The sequence below is a fragment of the Glycine soja genome, chromosome 8, assembly GCF_004193775.1.
Source record: "Glycine soja cultivar W05 chromosome 8, ASM419377v2, whole genome shotgun sequence".
In the NCBI taxonomy this organism is placed as follows: domain Eukaryota; kingdom Viridiplantae; phylum Streptophyta; class Magnoliopsida; order Fabales; family Fabaceae; genus Glycine; species Glycine soja.
In genome coordinates this window covers 2,421,900-2,441,566 of record NC_041009.1, presented here as the reverse complement: position 1 = coordinate 2,441,566, position 19,667 = coordinate 2,421,900, and the positions used below count along the sequence as shown (strand labels likewise).

Here is a 19,667-nt window from a genome sequence, read left to right as displayed (position 1 = left end):
TAGTCATCCTTTGGTTGTTGCCAATTTTCACCATATAACTTATAATTGAAAAACATATATAGCTTTGACAAAAGCTTCATAGGTATGGAAAATTTTATTTTATAAAACTTAGTTTTCGATCCCTATTACTTAAGACTTAAGTCACGCATGAGAAACATTGAGGTGGCAAGAAAGGGTTGAAAAGGGAGGCATACCTGAATTTCAAGGATGTTCAAAGTAGATATGTCCACGAGAGTGAGAAAGTAAGCATTAGAAACTAAGCTCTCAGCACTGCATTATTTTTTTAATTTGGGCTATTCCACCGTTCTTTAATACTCTGTATTAACGATATGCGTGAAGTACAATGGGACTAACGCTAACATCCAAAACATAGGAAGGGGTGTAGACCAGTTTTTTAATTAATAGTTTAATAAGAATTGCTTCTTTAGACTCATTCATGCCAAGAATACTTCATCAATTCCTTGTGTTTCGTTTTTTATAATGCCGACGTTAATGTGTTTCCATCTTGATGCTTCTTTAAGGAAACCGATATTTGGTAGTGCATTTCGGAGGACACGTGATTTTAATTTTTTTGGTACAAATACGTATGTCAAGTAGAAGAGAATTAGAATAGAATTAGTCACATAGTTCAATGTTAGGTACCTATTCTCTGCTTAGAAAATTATATATACAAAAGGGTAAAAATTAAGTAGTATACGTAAATAATAATTCTCTCATCATATTTAAACGAGAATAAAGTGAAATTCAGTTATTATTTAATAACTTACATGAAAAGCTTGTGATTCAAGGTTTTAAATTGCATTCCATGGCCACAAGTACTAATTACTAATACAATATTAAGTTTCTAAAAAGCTTTACTGCAATATATTAAAGTTTTGGAAGTCTTGTGTGTTAATAACATCAGCCTATATGATTAACACCACTCATTGTTTTTCTCCACAATTTCAGGAAAGCGTGCCAAGACTGCACAAGAATCCTATGTTATCATAAGCAAGCACATGGAATTTTATTGAAGACCCTTCTTACGAGACAGAAATTGGGCAGCAAAGGTATCATAGTCAGGTAGCTTTGGATGAACATGACTGGCCTTCTCCATAGAGGGCATATATCTTTATTAGAATTTGAAGATTTTGAAGCCTCTTCCTTATCTGGTATCATTGTTGTAGTAAGAGAGCTAGAAGGTTGCACCATTGCAGATAATATTATAATTTCCTCACTTTTAGGTTCTGAATTTGACTTAGATGCTGCATGTTCTGCTGATCCATGCCCAGAACTTGCACCAGAAGTCTTAGAAGCCTTGGACAAAGAATCATCCTTCAAAATGAAACATGTACCAGTTTTTGAAGGAGCTAACATCCTTCTAGACAATCCACTACCAGAATTGGCAAGAGTGACTGAATTTTGTTTAGGAAGTCCATCCTCAGACTCACTAGCATCAGAATCAAAGTATGCATTTGAGTCCCTTGTGCTTGATTTCTTGTTTGCTTCACCTTGCACTTTCTTCATCTGAGGATTATCAGCATTTGGATATATATCAGCCACTCCATATACATAGCCAAATGGTTTTTCTTCGCAAAAAGCATTATGAGATGTCAATGAAGCTGACTGGTACAGTTTCACCACATTCTCATTACTGTTCATGCGATGTTCATTGGGTGATCGCACCAGACTATGTTGTTCTCTTACAATAGCTTGTTCATTGTGTATCTCAAAACTGCTTCTTCGGAATGTGCTCTTAACAAAACCAGCAGAAAGATGTTTGGTAGCATGAAAGGCATATTTTTTAGGTAATTCACCAACAGAAGAAGAGAACTCTTCAATTCACTTGAACACTGACTTGTTAACTTTTCACGGTTAGAAAGGTCTGCAGCTGCTCTTGCGGACATGCTTGAACCCCAAATATTCGGCAATACAATTACCATCTTAAAACAAGATTTCTCAAGTGACCAAAAGAGTTACCTGAAGAATTTAAACTTGCATTCTTCTCATAAGAAATATTGTGCATCTCGTTAAGTTGATTAGAAGCATAAGCACGTAAATTAGGAGGTCTTCTTTCATCACCAACAGGTGGAACATGGAGTTGTGAAGGTTTCACATAAGTAGCCTTCTCAAAAGTATTTGGTCCAGCCATATATAAATAGTAGAAAATTAATCACCACAAACTTGTATTTAATAATGATATAAAATCAAGTCAAGATCATCCATAATGAACAAATTAAGCGTACCAGAAAATCTTGAGACGCATTCACATCGTTTTCTTCTAATGACGGTTGCCATTGGACATTATGTTCCTCAGCAATTGCAGTCGGTATTTTGATCTTGGTAGGACAATCGGGTGCATTGGTAGAAAATTTCTCAACCAACTGAAAAGACAATAAGTTAGAAAGAAAAAAATGATGAAAAATGATTCTTTAACATGATCCTTCCTCCCCAACAAGAGAGACTTGCCAAACGATTTACGGCACTGTCAGGGCGTAATTCAACAGCTGCTGAGACAAACTGTCGTCCATATTTAGCCATAATATGCTTCTTCACATCCACGAGCTCAGGTATATCTGAACATCTTGGGGGTGTAAATATTACGCTTGAAATCGCTTCTTTCAAATCGATAGGGCAGTTTCTGGAGGGGAAAAAAATAAAGAAAAAAGGCTCAACACACTGAGTCAGTGACAGTGGACAATCACCATGAACTAACTTTCTAGATTGCAAAGATCAATAGTTTCATAAAGCAAATGTAGTATTCAATTTCCTTAAGACTCACAAGTAAGGTCAAAAGTGCATGAAAAAATAAATACGTGTTATCGCAAATATACATGAATAATTGTATTTCACATGAATTCTCCGCACCATACACACGTTTCAATATATTTGAAATGAATTTGGATGCAAGAACATAGATATCAAATTAGCAATATACTCTCTCACATTGTTTCTAACACGCCACACTCTAATACTATTAGTTAAAATTTGGATATAATGATTTGAAATCAACTCTATCAAAATAAATTCTAGCTTTAAAACAAATTGACACCGTGTCTCTAATCCAGCCCCATTCATGACTACAATAACTTCTCAGCCGTACTATTGAAAGATATAAAAAATAAAATAAATAATAATCCAGGATAATCAATTTCACCATATCCCTCTAACATAGACAAGATCACAAGAATACGTATAGTAGATTTAAAAACGTGTGCTAAAGTTATATTTAGGTGAATATAAAATACCTTTGTGATTCAATCATCTGCATGCATGCTTCAATAAGGTCACAGTATATCTTAATAAGATCATATGATGCCATCGTCTTCTCTTCCTTGACTACATGTTCAACCAGAATGCAAAACAGGAGAAGTTCATTAATTGATAATAATAGATTGAGAAAAAAAAGAACATATTAAGAGTGAAAGCTCAAATTCAATAACCAAGTTACCCGCATGGCTGTGGCCAGAGTGAAGCAACTGGACCAATTCAGTCCGGAGCTGCTTCACATTGGCTTCTCTCTTATGCGGTTTTGCGGCAAATCACCAAAACCTTCTTCACTGATGAAACAGTACACAATCACTTCAATTATTAACAAACATAATAAGAATTCTACTCCACCAATCACCATCACAACCATACAAGTTTAATTTTCTGCCTTCCCAGAATCAAGTTTCATACCACTTTAGAGACTTGAAGCTTTTATGATGAAACATAGCCTGTACAACACAAAATTGGAATGAAGGAGAGAGACTCTTGTTTTTGGGAAAAAATGTAAATTATATTAAACCCAAAATGATACAATAATAAACGGGGCATACCCGCTGTTAAAGAAAATCAAAAGTCTCCCTAATACAAGAAGACCTATATCAATGCTAAAACAAATACAACAGGTGCGCTTGTCTATACATAATAAACTTAATCTTGCTAATAACCTCTATTACAGAAAATTGATAATCTTCAAAAATCAGTTTGTTCCTAGACAACCAAATGCAGTAGACTGTAATTGTTATAGCCAGACAACCTAATTTTCCTTGAACACCTGATGTGGATCTGCCCCTAATTAAAAAGTGAAGAGAGACTCTTGTTGTTGCGTGTATGTGTGAAATGTTTATCGGCTTTTGGACTGTACCTAGTAGATTTTATCTAACTGTTAAATTGGACAATTGGACCTTTACCGAAATCAAATGGTAAGAAACTTGAGAGAGAAAAAAAAAAATAGAAGCAAGAGCTATTTTAAAGATATGACATGATACAAGCCTCTTTTTATACGCGTAGTTACCTATAATAAAGAATCAAAGACATCAAATTCAGAATCTTTTTATTATTGATTTCATTAATGATCACCTTTGTTAGTCTAGTTTGAATAAGTTTCTTCATGGACACTTATAAAAAAGAAAATTAAAAAATTAAAATAAGCTTCACTCATAAGTTAAAAGTAATTTATGCATATATACATAAATAATAAATTAAAATCATTTTTTTTAAGAGAAGTTAAAATCATTTTTCTCTTTTTACTGCATCATTTATCGTGTTTAGATAAGTGTTAACAAAATTGATTATGCAAAATTAATTTTGTTTAAAATTAATTTTAAATTAATGTGATTAATACTTGAATGTTTTTATTATAAAATCTAATTAAGAATAGAACTCAGTAAAAAAAATTGGATCCAACACAAAACTACTCAAAATTACTTATACTCATAATTAATTTTAAATCAAACATATAAAAAATTATTTAAAATCAATTCTAAACTCAAAATTAATTCTTCAATAAAAAAAAATGAAACACACCCATGTATTAAATGGAGAATCTAGCACAACCTCGCCGGGTCGGCTAGCATACCTTATCACAATTAGAGAGCAAAAGCATGTTACGCACTATCAGACCTTGTTTTTTATTTGGGAGAAGATGGCCTCAATTGGGACTTGACTTGAATATAGTATTAGTCTTGTTGCTTGAGTGACAAAATGTTTTTCTTACTTTATTGCCTCAATTTCACTCGCATCTTTTGTAGATTAACTGATGGTAAGTGGGAATAGAGAATATTATTAATCACGCTCAACGAATCCAGTTAAAGACTAAATGCTCCTCAATTCATCTCCACTTTCATTCAAAATTTCAGAAAATAAAACCCCTAACTAAAAAAGGATGTCGGGTCTTCTCATATACACGTCCTTTTCTTGTGACTTTTAATTGCGTAGCCATTTTCATAGCGCTGTGGAATCTTAACTTCTGAAATTAGACATTATGCCATTTCTGACCGTAAAGGCCGAACCATTCAAATACAATTTACTGGATAGCTTAACCACGCTCTAATAACGACGTAGCTCCACTTTAATCCTTTGTATCTCATCACCAGGTAATTTTAACATACTCTAACACATTATTTTAATACACAAAGTTAAGTTGGATGTAAAAGTAAAAACCACAAATTTGGGATTTTTAATAAATTTCAATCAATCAATATAAAGGACATTATAAAAAATTGTGTTCCTATTTTAGTACTTCCGATCCAAAATGTCTTCAATTTATAATCAAAATTGTAGTTAAAAAAATCTAGAAAGAAAAAATGGATATCAATTCTCGGACATAAACTTTTTATTCTGGTTTTAATATTTTATGAGAATAACAGCAATATATTTTTTTTTTTAAAAAAAGCATGACAAAAATGTTAAAAGAATTGCAGGAGTATCATCACTGTGGAGTACCATCACTAGCTTTCCAACATGATAAAAGAACAACACAAGGTTCATCCCGCTTTCAACTACAAGGGGTTATTGAGGCTTATCATAACAAAAATTGCCATGCAGAATGCAATAATCCACACAATGTATAAATGACCAGAGCAGTTGGCTTTAGGAGTATATGGCCCTGATAAAATCTACACTTTCCAAGTGGTTATTATTAGACATAGTAACCGGTGAAAGTAAATCCCCTTCCAACAATCTCACCACCACAATACCATGCAAAGCATTCCAGGCCAAACAAAGCAGCAATGCCTGCATCTTCAACCTTTAGCTCTTTCCTGTTCTTCCATAAATTCTTGACATAATCAAGTTCCTTCCAAAAGGACTCATTACGACCCGGAATACTGCAAAAGATTCTAGAGTTATATGTAGCAGCAAGAAACACCTACAATTAAATTAACATAGAACAGACTTCGCCATGTAGAGAGACAGACAGGCAGATACGGCCATGCAGCACAAGTTTTCAGAATTCATTGTTTAGCTAATTCACAAAAGATCGTGGTGAAAAGTGAAAACTGACACAAAGGGATAGCATAGTTAGAGAGGCAGCATTGGCTTCAGTAATACCAAACAGAAGTGGGCTTCGACATAAAAACTACAAGCAGCATGTTGTTGTGGCATTGATGTAAGCAGAAATTGATGAGCTTAGGTTATTTCGTAATCAGAATTATTAACACGAGTACAGCAATTAACAAGATCTAGATTTTAACAATGGTGCTTATAATGTCTCACAAGCAAACTATGAGTTGCTCAAATTCAAGGCATGCAGTTGAACCGTGATAGATGGATTATGGGAAAACTTTGAAATATAGTGGCAATCAGATTGTTGATTAAAAAGGTTCTCTAATAGCAATATTCCAATTTTATTTAAAATACAAAAGTTACATTACCAATGACATGCTGATAACAAGCACCAGGTGTCAATCAGCATGTTCATATAGGCATCTACGGAAATTATTTGATGCAATGAGACTTATTAGTGCACATCTTGCTACTGTGACATAGACAATAAATACTTTTTAGTGTACATATAGTCAGTGTACATTGTTAAATTGTACAAGTCTATAACTGTTAGAGTAGTAGTTTAGTGTATTTGACAAGCTAATGAAGCCAATGAAAGTCAAAATTTGTAATTAGGGATCCAGTTAATTACACAGAATATATTTCTGCATTTCTTCCCAACACAAGAACAAAATTATGATTACATGACTTCTGTCTGAGGTGGACTCCTTCCACACAAACCCTATCTCCAATACCTAGTTACCTACCCAACCTATCCCCATATTTCCCTTGCTATCCAATCCTAATTATTATTGACTAAACAGATTCCTGGGCTGAATCATACTAACACTTCAGATCAAGAATGGTGAATTGTTGATTACATGACCCCTCCAACCTTTCATGCCACATCCTAGGTGTGAAATTTACCCAACCTATGTTCCTGGTAATTGGCTGACCAACTGACTTAGTTCATGTTTGGTTCAGCCTACTTTGGAAGAATAATTACTTACTTTTGTCAGCTTTATGAGAGTGCTTTTGAAAAATAAGCAATTATTTCCCAAAAGTAATCTATACCATACATACACTTAGTCAATTATAACCCTATGACCTTGGAATTATATATATCCTGAACCCATAAGATCATAGGAGACACATCAGATAGCAGTTTATAGTAAATATGCAAGAGAATCCCTCTTATCCCACTTCCAACACAATGAAAATAAACTCCCAATGAAGCTCCACATCATCTCCCATGACCGAGGAAATGAAGAAGGATCCCTTTCCTTACTATACTACTTTAGGACATTAACTCCATCTACGGTCGCACCGCCAGTCCGAGGTTCAGGTAAAGAAAAAGGGTTATGTTAGACGCTCGGTAATCAACAAAATATATATCCCTAACATGGATCACTAACAACAAATTTGTTGTACTTTAGGAAATTGATGATTGAGAGCTCATCTCTCAGACAATCCTTTGGGACTCTTTCTAAAGAGGGGCAAATTAACATGATTCAAAAGCATAGTAGGTTAAAACCTTGCAACCTCACCTTCCAGGACTTCATCCCTAGTCTATAAAGGAGTAGAAAAAGCCATTAGACATGATTGGAAACATCCAAGAGCATATTAAAGTATGTCAAAAACATTTGAAATCAATAAATGATGGCCAACAAGCATATACAATTAGTGAATTTCATATGGTGAATCCAGCCAGACACAACATCAGTAGGGGGGGAGGGGTGAGTTGGACAAAATATAACCTAGCAAGGCGGGTGTAAAACAATTGCTTTGCCAGCAGGTTGCATTTCTCTACTGTAGGAGGCTCCTGAATGTGTTGCTTGTTCTGTTCCAGCAATTGCCTGTAGTAGTTAGTTCCACGACTGGATACAAATTGAGATGCTTGACATGCTGCGGACTGCAACTTCTGCAACTTTGACGCCATCAAGTATGCAAGTCAAGTAGAACAAAACCCTGGCCCAAAACAAAAAGGCCAAATTTAGAATAAGGCACAAAGTCAACAATATATAACACTCCAGATCCATTGTTATTATTTGGAATTCCATAAATTCTTCTGCTCACACTGATTATAGCCGCGATAATAAAAATTAAGAGCAGAAGAAATAATCTTCAACTAATATCCAAAAACACACCATGGCCAAAAAAGGGTTTAAGATGGAGCTATTCATTGATATTAAATGTAAAGAACTTCAATTAAATACATGAACATACATGAGGAACAATAGCCTAATCGCATAAATCATAAAAGGTTTTAGTTGTTCATCATCCCTCATTACAACAAAGTAATCTAAACCTACCAACCGACCAAAAACAAATGTTCCAGCAATCGAAGTATCATCAACAATAGATTAAAAGTACAACTCAAGCAATAACAGCTCCAGTTTCTGGAAGAGTTAGTTTCACATAAACGAAAAAATGGGTTCGCGAACTATGTGAAAACCCTAAATTGTCAACCATTTGGCGATACAGCCAATAAAAAAAATAAAATTGGAAAGCATATACAAAATGAGAGTTTAGGGGAGGAAATGGAAGGATCGTAGTATGAGAGAAGAAGATCGGAAAAAGGAGAGAACGAGATCTGAAGAGGAAATGCAAAATGGAATAATATCTCAAGTGGGGTGATCGTAAATAAGGGTTTCGGGAAGAGCGTTACCTCGTCAACAGAACCAATGCAGTGATCGGAAATTGAGAAGATAGCTCTCCGTCGCCGCCGGTACCTTGCGACGCAGCAACTGCAAGCACTCAGTAAGTATTACTATGCTCTCTGTGTCTTCACTCTTAACCTAATGCCTTCTTTTCTACTATTTTTCTTTTTTTAATTTCTTTCGTCTTCTCCAATTTTCAGTTTGGTCTCAACTATTTTTGGGCCACATGGGCTAAAATTACAGTCCGCGATTTAAGCCCATGGAAATACCGGAGGGAATTGCAGTCAGTCCTATGGGTATTTCTACGTGCATGCAGTATAATTGTTGGTACACCCAACAAAACTACGAAATTCCATTTTTGTCCTTTCCGTAATGTTGATACGGATTTTTTAAATTCATGAGACTTATGGATAGATCAATCCATTTTGGACTTACAAATTTACCTATCCATATGAGGCCCAAACAATATCATACTGATTGGTGAATCTGTAAACCAATACGGATTGGTCAATTTATAAGTCTAATTCATATACAGATTGATTAATCCGTATGAGACCCAAATAGTTTTTTTAAAAAAATTCAAAAATATATTTTATGAATTAATTTAAAATTAATGGTCCATAGAAGAATTAAACATGTGACTTTTACATTACCAGTACAATGCTCTAATCAATTGAGCTAATAAACCAATTATATTATAAAATAAATAATATCGCTATAAAATAATAAAATTTCTAATGTATATTTAATACATATGTAAATTTAGATGATAAATTTTTGGACAATTAATTTTAATTTAATAATTAATTTATTTACATATATAAATTTTTATGTATGAGGATCGGAGAGAGAGAAGAATATTTGAAAGAGAAAAGTTATTTAAGTAACTTGAACTAAAATGGATATAGCAAAAACCTTACCTTTATATATCACAAATCCATAGTTTTCACATATGAATGAGTGAATAATTGTATATATTAAACTAATCAGAGCAATCAAAATTGAACAAATTAACTAATAGGAATTTAGTTTGGTGAAAGGGGTTAATCTCTCATAACATAACAAACAAGGTTTGAATTCCTATTAAGAGAGGTACTCATTTAATGTCTGATCGTATTTTTAAAAAAATTGTCCCTCACAAAAGATTAAGGATCACAACACAACAAAATAGGCATGGATAATAGCTACATGTCACCCCTCGTGTTGGACCCAAAACTCATTGCCTCATTAACAAAAGATTTAAGTGAATTAAAAACCCAAGGGAGATTCATGGCTAAAGGTAAAGATATGCGAGTAATTATTATTTTGAAATGTACTGATTGTGATAAAAAAAAAAGATTGTTAATAAGGAATTAACAGGTATTTTTAGATATATCACCAAAAAGAATCCACACAATACGTTTAGGTGATTGGAATTGAGAAAATTTTGTCCCCATTGTTATAAATATATAATTCACTCAGAAATAGATAAAATTGATGGCATGTGTTAACCTTTGCTATTACCCTTTTATAAAATTATTTGTGCATTTTTTTAATATCAGTGAGATCTACCAATACCATGGATAGTTCCCAAAAATGAATAAAAAATAACCAAAATATATTGACTAGTTATGGGCAATAATCTATCAATAATTATAAAAGTATTCTTAAAATATAGACTAGATAATATTTTTTGATTGTTGACAATTTTGTTATCCACAGTTATATAATTATTCCTAAAATATAAAATAAACAATACGTTATTGAGCGAATAAAAAACAAAAATAATCTTTTGGGTTTCTGATAATCAAAATGCGCCTCCTTGTTTTGTACAGACCCGTGTAAACAAGTTTTGCCTTTTGGTAAACAAACAAACGAATGTGAGCTGAGATATAATAATGCAATCAAATGTAGCAATTAAGATGGATACACCTCCATGGCATCCCCCATTCGGCATTATGGAGCAAATAAGCTTTTTCTCGTGCATTGCACTTTAACGTTATCTCATTTGCACCGCATTTGTCCCTACCACCGACTTCTCTATTGATGTTAATCTGGGGATAATTATGTGCATTTCTATTTCTCTGTATGCAGAATTCAAACAAGTTTTTCATTGCGTCTTTCACATTGGATTAGAAAGTGCGACTTACAAGTTGCAAATAAATAAATAAATAGCCAAGCTCGATCATGTTTGAAATGGGTTTTCCTTTCACTGATTATTTTTTATGTAGTTGTACTCATCATTTTCACTCATTCCTCATTCACTATATACTGACTTATTCCAATGTTCCTTTGTGTTTATTCTTTTTTGACCAACTTAAAAAAATGAATATATATACTTACTTTCCGATCTCAATGTCGGCATATTCTAATTTTGCTGCTCAGTGTTAACATGTTTGCCTTTTCGTAAGCAAACAAACTGACGACTTTGGAGCGTTCGGTTAACGTAATTAATCACACGTGTGAACGAGATTAGAGTGGCATACGTAAAGTGCGTTGGCTAATGTGGTTTCATTTTTTTTTCCCTCAAAGGGTAAGTAGGCGGTGACTCTCTTAGTCTTACCAGGCAATGCCTCAAAAGCATGCTAAGAAAAGCTGATAGAAATTCAACCTTTTCTTTTGAAGGAATAGAAATTCAACTTAAGGGATGATTACTAACAAACCTAAATTATAAAATTTTATTTTGTTTATGTTAAAATTTAGAATATCTAGTATCTACATGTTAAAAAATGATAACGTAATTTCAATATTTGAATTAAACTTAGTTCAAGGTGTGACATGATAAAAGATCAGAAGTACAAGATACAAATTAAATAACATAACCCAACATAAAAAATTTAAAAAATCATTTTTTTTATTAAATGATCATTTATGGGAAATCAATAACCTTTCAATATCTAAAAGAAAAACGACTGTTGAAAAATCATTAGGTATTTACATTTTGAGTGAGATCGAAAAGATGTGACAAATGATATATTGATATGATTTGTAATGTGATATGATAATATTCTTTTTAAAATGATAATGACTCTCTTAATTAACACTCCTATTTCTCTCTTTATATCTATCTATTTATCTATTTACACACTTTTTTTAATTTCTTGCCGACATAATGAGGCATGACCACAAAGTGTGTGTTTTGTTTGCTGGCAACACAAATTTCGAAACCGTTCTATGGAGATGTATGTGAGACGAATCTTGAAAATAAACTTACGCTGAGGGTTGTGGAACGGCAAACCAAACACAATGAAAGTCATGCATTTTGTCCTAGATGTAGAGTTCTCTTTGATAAGCTTATAGCAAAACAATTGAAGGAAACAATAATGAAAAAAATATTATCAAGATCGAAACTTAAGCAGGTTAAGACATTTTGAGTAGGGTAGGACATGCACTATATATTTCGGGGCAAGTAATGGTAAAAAGCTTTTGCCTTCTAAAAGTGTGCCAATAGCAAGTAGGTTCGGGGATAAATTTTAAAAGCTACGTAAGTGGGTTATCAAGTGCTCAACTTTGGAAGAACTCTCTCTATAGCCCCTTTATTTCATTCAACGGTAGGTAAAGGAATTAATCAGAGGCCAGGACACCATTTAGAATTATGCTAAAAGGTCAATAGATGAACATGTCAATCAAAGAAGTCTTTGGCTTATGCTTATCCTGTAGGAATTTATGCTCAAGGTCTTTAAGGAAATTGTTTTCAAAATTAATAACTGAAATGGAGAACTATCTAATCACCGAGACCTTTGAGTCTGCCTTTGATTATGACCTTGAGTCCATTTATGTTGTTATTTTAGTATTAGCGATATAGTATTTAAGAAATATTCGTAAAGAAAGAAATTGAGGCAGTGATTATGACAAGGATGACTTTTGCTATTATGTCTCAAATTGCAACAAGCAAAAATGCGCATTTTTCAAAAGTCATTTTTCGACGATGATGGAACTTATGAAACCATTATTCATTATTGCCTCATTTGATGGGAAATAGATATAAAAGTGTTCTTCTAAAAAAAAAAAAGATTAGAAAAGTGTTGGTCAAAATGGTGGCATTGTTTTAATTTTAGAACAAAAGCTTCTAAATATGGGAAAATCAAAGAAGGATTTACTTATAGTTTAGCTTCTAATTTACCAAGAGTTTTTATTTGATAGAAACAAATATTTCATATCTATCTTATAAAAAAAATTAAATTTATAATTACATCTAATGAAGTCTTAAAAAAATATATAAACGCGTGAATTAGTTTTGATAAGAAATTTATTTATTTTATATTGTAAATTTATTTCTCTCTGTATTCTTAAATTTGTGTTGTTTTAAGGTTTTTTCTCGTAGATTAAGAAAACAATATATAAAATATATGATTTTTAATACTTTATATTTTTCACGTAGATTAAAATGTCTTCATTTATTGCTTTGCAAATTTATATGTTAATTTTAATTATTTATTTATTTATAACTTACTCCAATTATTAGAATTATTGAGAATTCACTTTGAAGGAGATCCTTTCTGATGAGATATTGTTTCTTTGAATTCAACTAATTAAGAAGTAAAAGTAACATCAATATTTCATAATAAATATTTTTTGAAAATCAAATAAAGTCATTAGCTTATCTCTTTAATTACAATTTACACTGCTATATATATAAGGGTATAACTGAAAAAAAAATACACAATTACATGTTAAAATTCTAAAACAACTAAAGTTTAAGAACAAGAAATGCTGAAATGGTCAAAGTTTTGGGCGAAAAAATCAAGTTTAAGAAGGGAAGTGTATATATATTTATTGGGAAACTAGTACTAAATTAAAAAAAGTAGGTCTCGTGAGACTATGTAGAGGTGTATAATTTTCATGCACGCTTGAAAGACAGCTTCTTGCCACCTTCACGAGCAAAACGTACGGTCTGATCTGTGTGTGGCTTCTGTTTGTCACTTCCACGAGCAATTCGTAGGATATCATTGCGTTTGCCACCGAATAGTGTTTTTTTCAGACTTTCTGGGAACTGTCATCTAATTAATGATATATGATTGAACATCTTCACTTTTCTATCCAAAAGGAATCCAGAAATCACAAGTTTTGTTTTAGGTGCTATATATATCATCAGCCAGAACGTACAACACAGCTTTGCTCTTGTAAATTGTTATCATTGTTGTTCTATATGCATGTTTACATTTATATGATCCATCTATGCTTATACAGAAACAGAAGAAATAGAGAACAGAGAAATTATAAATGTAAAATTTATATGAAGTAAAAATAAAGAAAGAGAAAGAGAGATGAAAAGTAAATTAACTTATATATACGAATGAGTGTCTGTAACCTATCTATTAATTTGATCACAGATATTTTTTACTGTCTAGTAAACAAAAAATGATCAAGTATTACGTGATACCTATATATATATATCGTTCAAGACTTTTTTTTCACAGCAAAAAAGGAATATTAATAAACTCACTGGTTTGGATTTGTCACGAGGAGTGAGCAAAACACCAAACTGAATATCGTTCAAGGCTTAAATATATATAAGGTAATATGATCATAAATTCATAATTAAGCTGAAGTTGATTTTCACCCCAATTGAGATTAATTAAATAGCTTTTCACAAATGCTAAGAATTAGCTATTTAAGGAAATTAAACAAAATAGAAATCATTTAATAAAAAGAAAGTATTTATTATATTAAAAATTAAAAATATTTTCAGGATAATTAAAAAATTCATTAAAAAAGATTGAATTCTCCTTAATTAGTATGTTTACAACACTCTCTTTAACTGGATAATTTTTGTTCATCGGAAATTTAAGAATTCGAAACTAAGATTTTTTTTACTAACTTTTTATTTTTAGGTTAAATTAAGAAACTAGACTACTATTCGACACTATTAATGACTCCAATTGACTGGATCCAAACAATGATTTAGTATCATGCATGCTTGATTAATATGCGGTGCAAATCAATGGGTTTCGCATTAATTGACCGTATCGAATATTCTCCTACTATATGGCAAAACATTCAGTTCAATAAGGATATATATATATAGTTGAGAAGTAAATAAAACATGATCAAAATCAAATCATTCTCTAGCTTTAAAGTAATTACCAAAATGATTAAGGAAGCCCCTGATACCTCATTAATGAAGTATGTATGAAAATTACAAACGTTGACGGTATTATATACACGTACACCTTTTTATAATAAAATATTCGTTAGACCAGGTCCTACTAATTAATAACGTGTCTCATGCTAAACTCGATCTTTTCAGCTCTTGCGTCATAGTTATAAATCTATCATTTCTTCACTAGAAGTGTAGAAACTAGAAACTAAGGGCAAGAGTTTTGGAGTAAAATCATGTGTTAAGTGACTAAGTTAATATGTAACTTTCAATCATCTAATGGCGTAAAACTTCAATACATAGTATAGTTTAAAATCAAACGTAAATTTTCCTTAAATTAAAGATGTCACCGCCGTTGCTTGTCATGCCGTATACAATAAGGAATTGATGGTGTTAGCTCAAAGTTTGGTGGTGAGATTATTAATATAATCAAGCTTTATGTGAGTCAATAACTAGCCTAATTGTGGGATCTCAATCGAACGGTATATGGTGTAGTGGACCATTAATTAATTGTTTGGAACATCACGCGCACACCCAGAAAGCAAAGTAAATTATGTTTATCCAATTAAGTATCCTTAACCAAGTCAGATTATCCACAATTCCATATATAATAAGCATGACAATAACACGTAGACTTTGACATGAGAGTTGAATGAGAAGTTTCCTTTTCTAAATGATTCAAATATTGACAAAGAAGATAACAGCTATGTATATACTGTTTGGTTTGCTAGCTGTTGCGCGCAAACATACGCGCACACGTGTGTATAAACCTCTGATCACTCCGCAGCTATCTAATATAAGAGGACTTTTATTTAATATACAATAGAACTTTAAAATAAAACTCTATATAAGAAAAGAAGAATTGAGGTAAAAAAAAAAATGTAAACAGAAGTGTGTAAAATTGTTATATAAAAAGTTTGTTGTCCAAAAAAGAAAATTGTCAATGTACTAATATGTTTATGACAGCTGCAATTAATTAGAATGCACACAAAACAGCTTTAAAATAATAGAGTCACTATGATACTAAGAATATTTTAGGTGATTTTGTTTCAGTTTATTTGTTATCACTATATAATTAAAGTTTCAAGTTCTTTGTCCCTTCGTGGAAATTGAATTCAAGCTTATTTTTCATAAATTCAGCATGCATGCCAGTTCAAGGTCAAATGAGGCCTAAATCAATCTTTAAAAGAAATGTTTTACTTTAATTAAGAGAATAATATATTGGGTTTTTTTTACAAATGCTAACATTATTTTTATAAATGTGACATTTTTCACTTTACAAAACCTAAAAACAAATACTATTTTTATTGGTGGCCTAAAATTTAAATTCCTAAAAACATGGACCTAAAATTTAAATTTTAGTTACTTTATCTTTGTACCTATCCTATAGCACATATTACCAATTAAGTTATATTTATTGAATTTATAATTATTTTAGAGTTAATAGTGAAATGAGTTTAAGCATAAAGAGAAATGGAGAGAGAATAAATAACTAAAAGTATACATAATTTAGAGACAACATTTTTCATTAATAGATATTTCACTTTAATCATACAAAAGGAGTTTTTAATTAAGTAATCAACTTGCTTAAGTTAAGCAAGCAAACAACAACTAGGACACTTCACTACTTGAGGCAGCGAATCTGCTGTTCTACAGTATACATTTGCTTTTTCCTTACATGGGTTTTGGGTTTTGTTGCTACCCAAAAATAAAGAATTTATCAAAATGGCCAGAACCATTTAAAAATAAAGAAAATAACAAATAACAATATAGTACTATTATAAAAACAACAACATTCATAGAACTTATGATGACAGCACCATTAGTCTTTCTTCATTCGTTCCATGAAGTTACGTAGTCTCTCCAGTGCCACTCCCAGCGTCTGCTCACTCATATTTGCAAAACACACCCTGAACCAACCCGGTTCAGAACAATGACAAGAAGACCCCGGAGAGATATTGAGTTTCACTTCATGCAAAATAGCATTCCAAAGCTCCAATTCTCCTTCCCTAGTTGGCTTCTCCAACAGTGGACTCAGATTCATCCAGCAAAACAACCCTGCATTCCCTTTCAAACACTCTATGCCAACCCTTCTCAACCCTTCAATGATCATTTGGTACCTCTTCTTCAGCCTCTGCCTGTTGGTCTCAATGTAGTTCTCTGTGAACTTCTTATCAGACAACATAGACGCCAAAAGGTGCTGTGTCTGAGAGGATATTAAGGTGAAACTTGACATCCTTCTCGCTGTGGTCACAACCTTATCATTGTATGAATAAATAGTTCCAACTCTGAAACCAGGAAGACCAAGGTCCTTGGAGAGGCTATAAACAATGTGAACCCTTTCTGCGTTCTTGTATTGGCGAGCTTCGAGGATTTCTGCTACACTCACGAACTCGGAGGAGGAAAACACTGAGCCTGAGTAGATTTCATCTGAGACAAGGTGGATGTTCTTGCGAGTCACGAAGTCAAGAAGCTCCTCCAGAACCGACCGTTGAATTGTTGCACCTAAGGGGTTTGATGGGTTTGTGATCAACACTCCTCTTACTCTTGTGTTCTTTGCTTCTGCTTCTTTATATGCAGCCTCCAAAGCTTGAAGAGTGATTTGGAAGTTGTTTGAGCTGTCACAATGGATTGGAACTATGTTCACCCCAGTTCTCCACCTTAAATCTCTATCAAATCTGTAAAACAAAGACCCATATATATCTTAGTTTAAAACTTTGATCACGTTAAAAATTCACGTGAGACCATGTAAATATATAATTTTTTTTAAGGTGTTTTGATGTTGTGTAATTAGTTCTTACCCTGGATAGTAAGGCGTTGGAACAAGTAGAGCATCTCCTGGGTTTGCAAGAATGAAGGTTAAGAGTTCATTGGCTGCAGTTGCGCCTGCTGTGAGGACCACTCTATCTGGGTCAAATTTCGCTCTCCCTCCTCTTATTTGTTCCATGAAGCTTGCCATTGCTGTTCTGAATGATTTAAGTCCATGGTAGTCTTGGAACAAAGCGTTCTCTCTGAAACCAGGAGCTCCTTTTCCCCATGTTGAGGCCTCTGAGTGTTCCTCCAAGTACTTTTCCAGCAAATCAAATGAAACCTGAAGAATACAATTAATATAAGAAGATTAATAAGATGTACACTATAAACAATTCTTCTACTCTTCTACTATATATAAGTTAGTATGTTAATTACTTACTTGATTTTCTGCCAATCCCATTTGTATAACTCCGGAGGAGTTTGTTAATTCATCATAAGGGTTCTCGTCATAGGCTTTCCACCCAGCAAAATAGGGGGAGTCTTCACCATGAGTTTCAGAAACCGCAACTCTTGAAAGCTCAACACAAGGTTGCTCTTGCTCAATCTTGATACCCATAATAACTACTTGCAACTCTTTCCGAGAGGAAAAAAAAGGGGGTTGATGAGGAAATTAAAGGGTAACGAAAAGAGAAAGAAATTGAGAGATGTGATACGTTGGGAAAGAAAAATAAGTATACGTTAACAGTAGTGCAAAGTTAAAAATGAAAAATCTTGGATTGCAGAGAGGTCTTTTATGGGAAGCAAAAAAGCTTTTGTTAGTAGAGAGAAACTAGAGAAAGCTGAAAAAGGAAGCCGCTGATTGAGAGTGTCTAAACCCGCTCTATTTATAGGCTTTGAGCTTATGCGAAAAAAACTATATAGAAATATTAAACTATTGATAGCAAATCGGAGCTTTACCTTGGAGGTTTTAACACAGAGAGATTTATCTGACGTGACTTGTGACAACTGTACATGATGCCAGATCACACGGAAAATATATGGTTGTTGTTTTGGGGGGTTGGATTTCTTGCCATTATAGTCCCCTCTCCCTCTTTCTGTGTCGGTTTAATAGAGAAGTGTTTTAATACCATTTGTTAATGTGACTATATTTTATAGACGGTTTCGTTTTTTATTAAATTAAAAGTGGTTGAGCTCTCAAATAAGAATTTTCAACGACTAATTACAGGAAGAAATAAAAAAAAGTCCAAAAATTCCTTTGGGAATTAAAACCAAATTAACCATTGATTTCATTAAGATCGATCTGAATAGGTTGTACATTTCAGGATTTCCTAGAGTGTAGTTAAGTTTTAGTGACCTGACAATTGACAAAGATAGATCAAGTAACTGAAAAGATTGAACAAGATTTTGATGTGCAAGAGCAGCTTAACTGGATGAAAGAAAAGCTCTTTGGAGATCTTCTGACCCTACCCCTATAGCCGTACATATTTGACTGAGTGGCACATGAGAGAAAGAGCCAATAACAAACAACAGAATTTAACGACTACTTTCTAAGATTTTAACATCATTTCACTTTCATTCAACAGCTTAAGATAGTTATGTGTATAATTAGAAGTGATTTGTGTAATGATTGATTGATTTGTAAGGTTATCTTTTCAGTTGAAGACAATGGCCAATTAGCTAATGGCCACACTACAAATATACAATGGAATTAACACATAATGAGACCATGTCCATGCTATTCTATATTCAGTCACCTACTGCTACATACTTCCATTGATTTCCTTTTAATCATACTAAAGTATTTGAATTAAATTTAAATTTAAATTTAACTCAAAAAGGAGAAAACCCTTGATTATAATATTTGAGTTAGTGTGTGACTAATTAATTAACTTTTATATATTACTTACAGCCAAATATATTTGCATCAAAATAAAAAAAAATCGACA

The 19,667-nt window shown here is 32.7% G+C and overlaps 2 protein-coding genes across 2 annotated transcripts; both read right to left on the bottom strand.

The window, feature by feature from the left end:
• Nucleotides 1–5,654: 5,654 nt before the first annotated feature.
• Nucleotides 5,655–9,054, bottom strand: LOC114421122. The gene is made up of 3 exons (XM_028386924.1): nucleotides 8,900–9,054; nucleotides 7,989–8,199; nucleotides 5,655–6,074 (listed from the first exon to the last, which is right to left on the bottom strand). Exons 2-3 carry the CDS (start codon nucleotides 8,168–8,170, stop codon nucleotides 5,888–5,890), a joined length of 369 nt encoding a protein of 122 aa, XP_028242725.1. The 5' UTR covers nucleotides 8,171–8,199; nucleotides 8,900–9,054; the 3' UTR covers nucleotides 5,655–5,887.
• A 7,415-nt stretch (nucleotides 9,055–16,469) lies between these two features.
• On the bottom strand, nucleotides 16,470–18,585 carry LOC114424448 (1-aminocyclopropane-1-carboxylate synthase 7-like). Its single transcript, XM_028391299.1, has 3 exons — nucleotides 18,161–18,585; nucleotides 17,772–18,061; nucleotides 16,470–17,648 (listed from the first exon to the last, which is right to left on the bottom strand). Exons 1-3 carry the CDS (start codon nucleotides 18,335–18,337, stop codon nucleotides 16,793–16,795), a joined length of 1,323 nt encoding a protein of 440 aa, XP_028247100.1. The 5' UTR covers nucleotides 18,338–18,585; the 3' UTR covers nucleotides 16,470–16,792.
• Nucleotides 18,586–19,667: the final 1,082 nt, after the last annotated feature.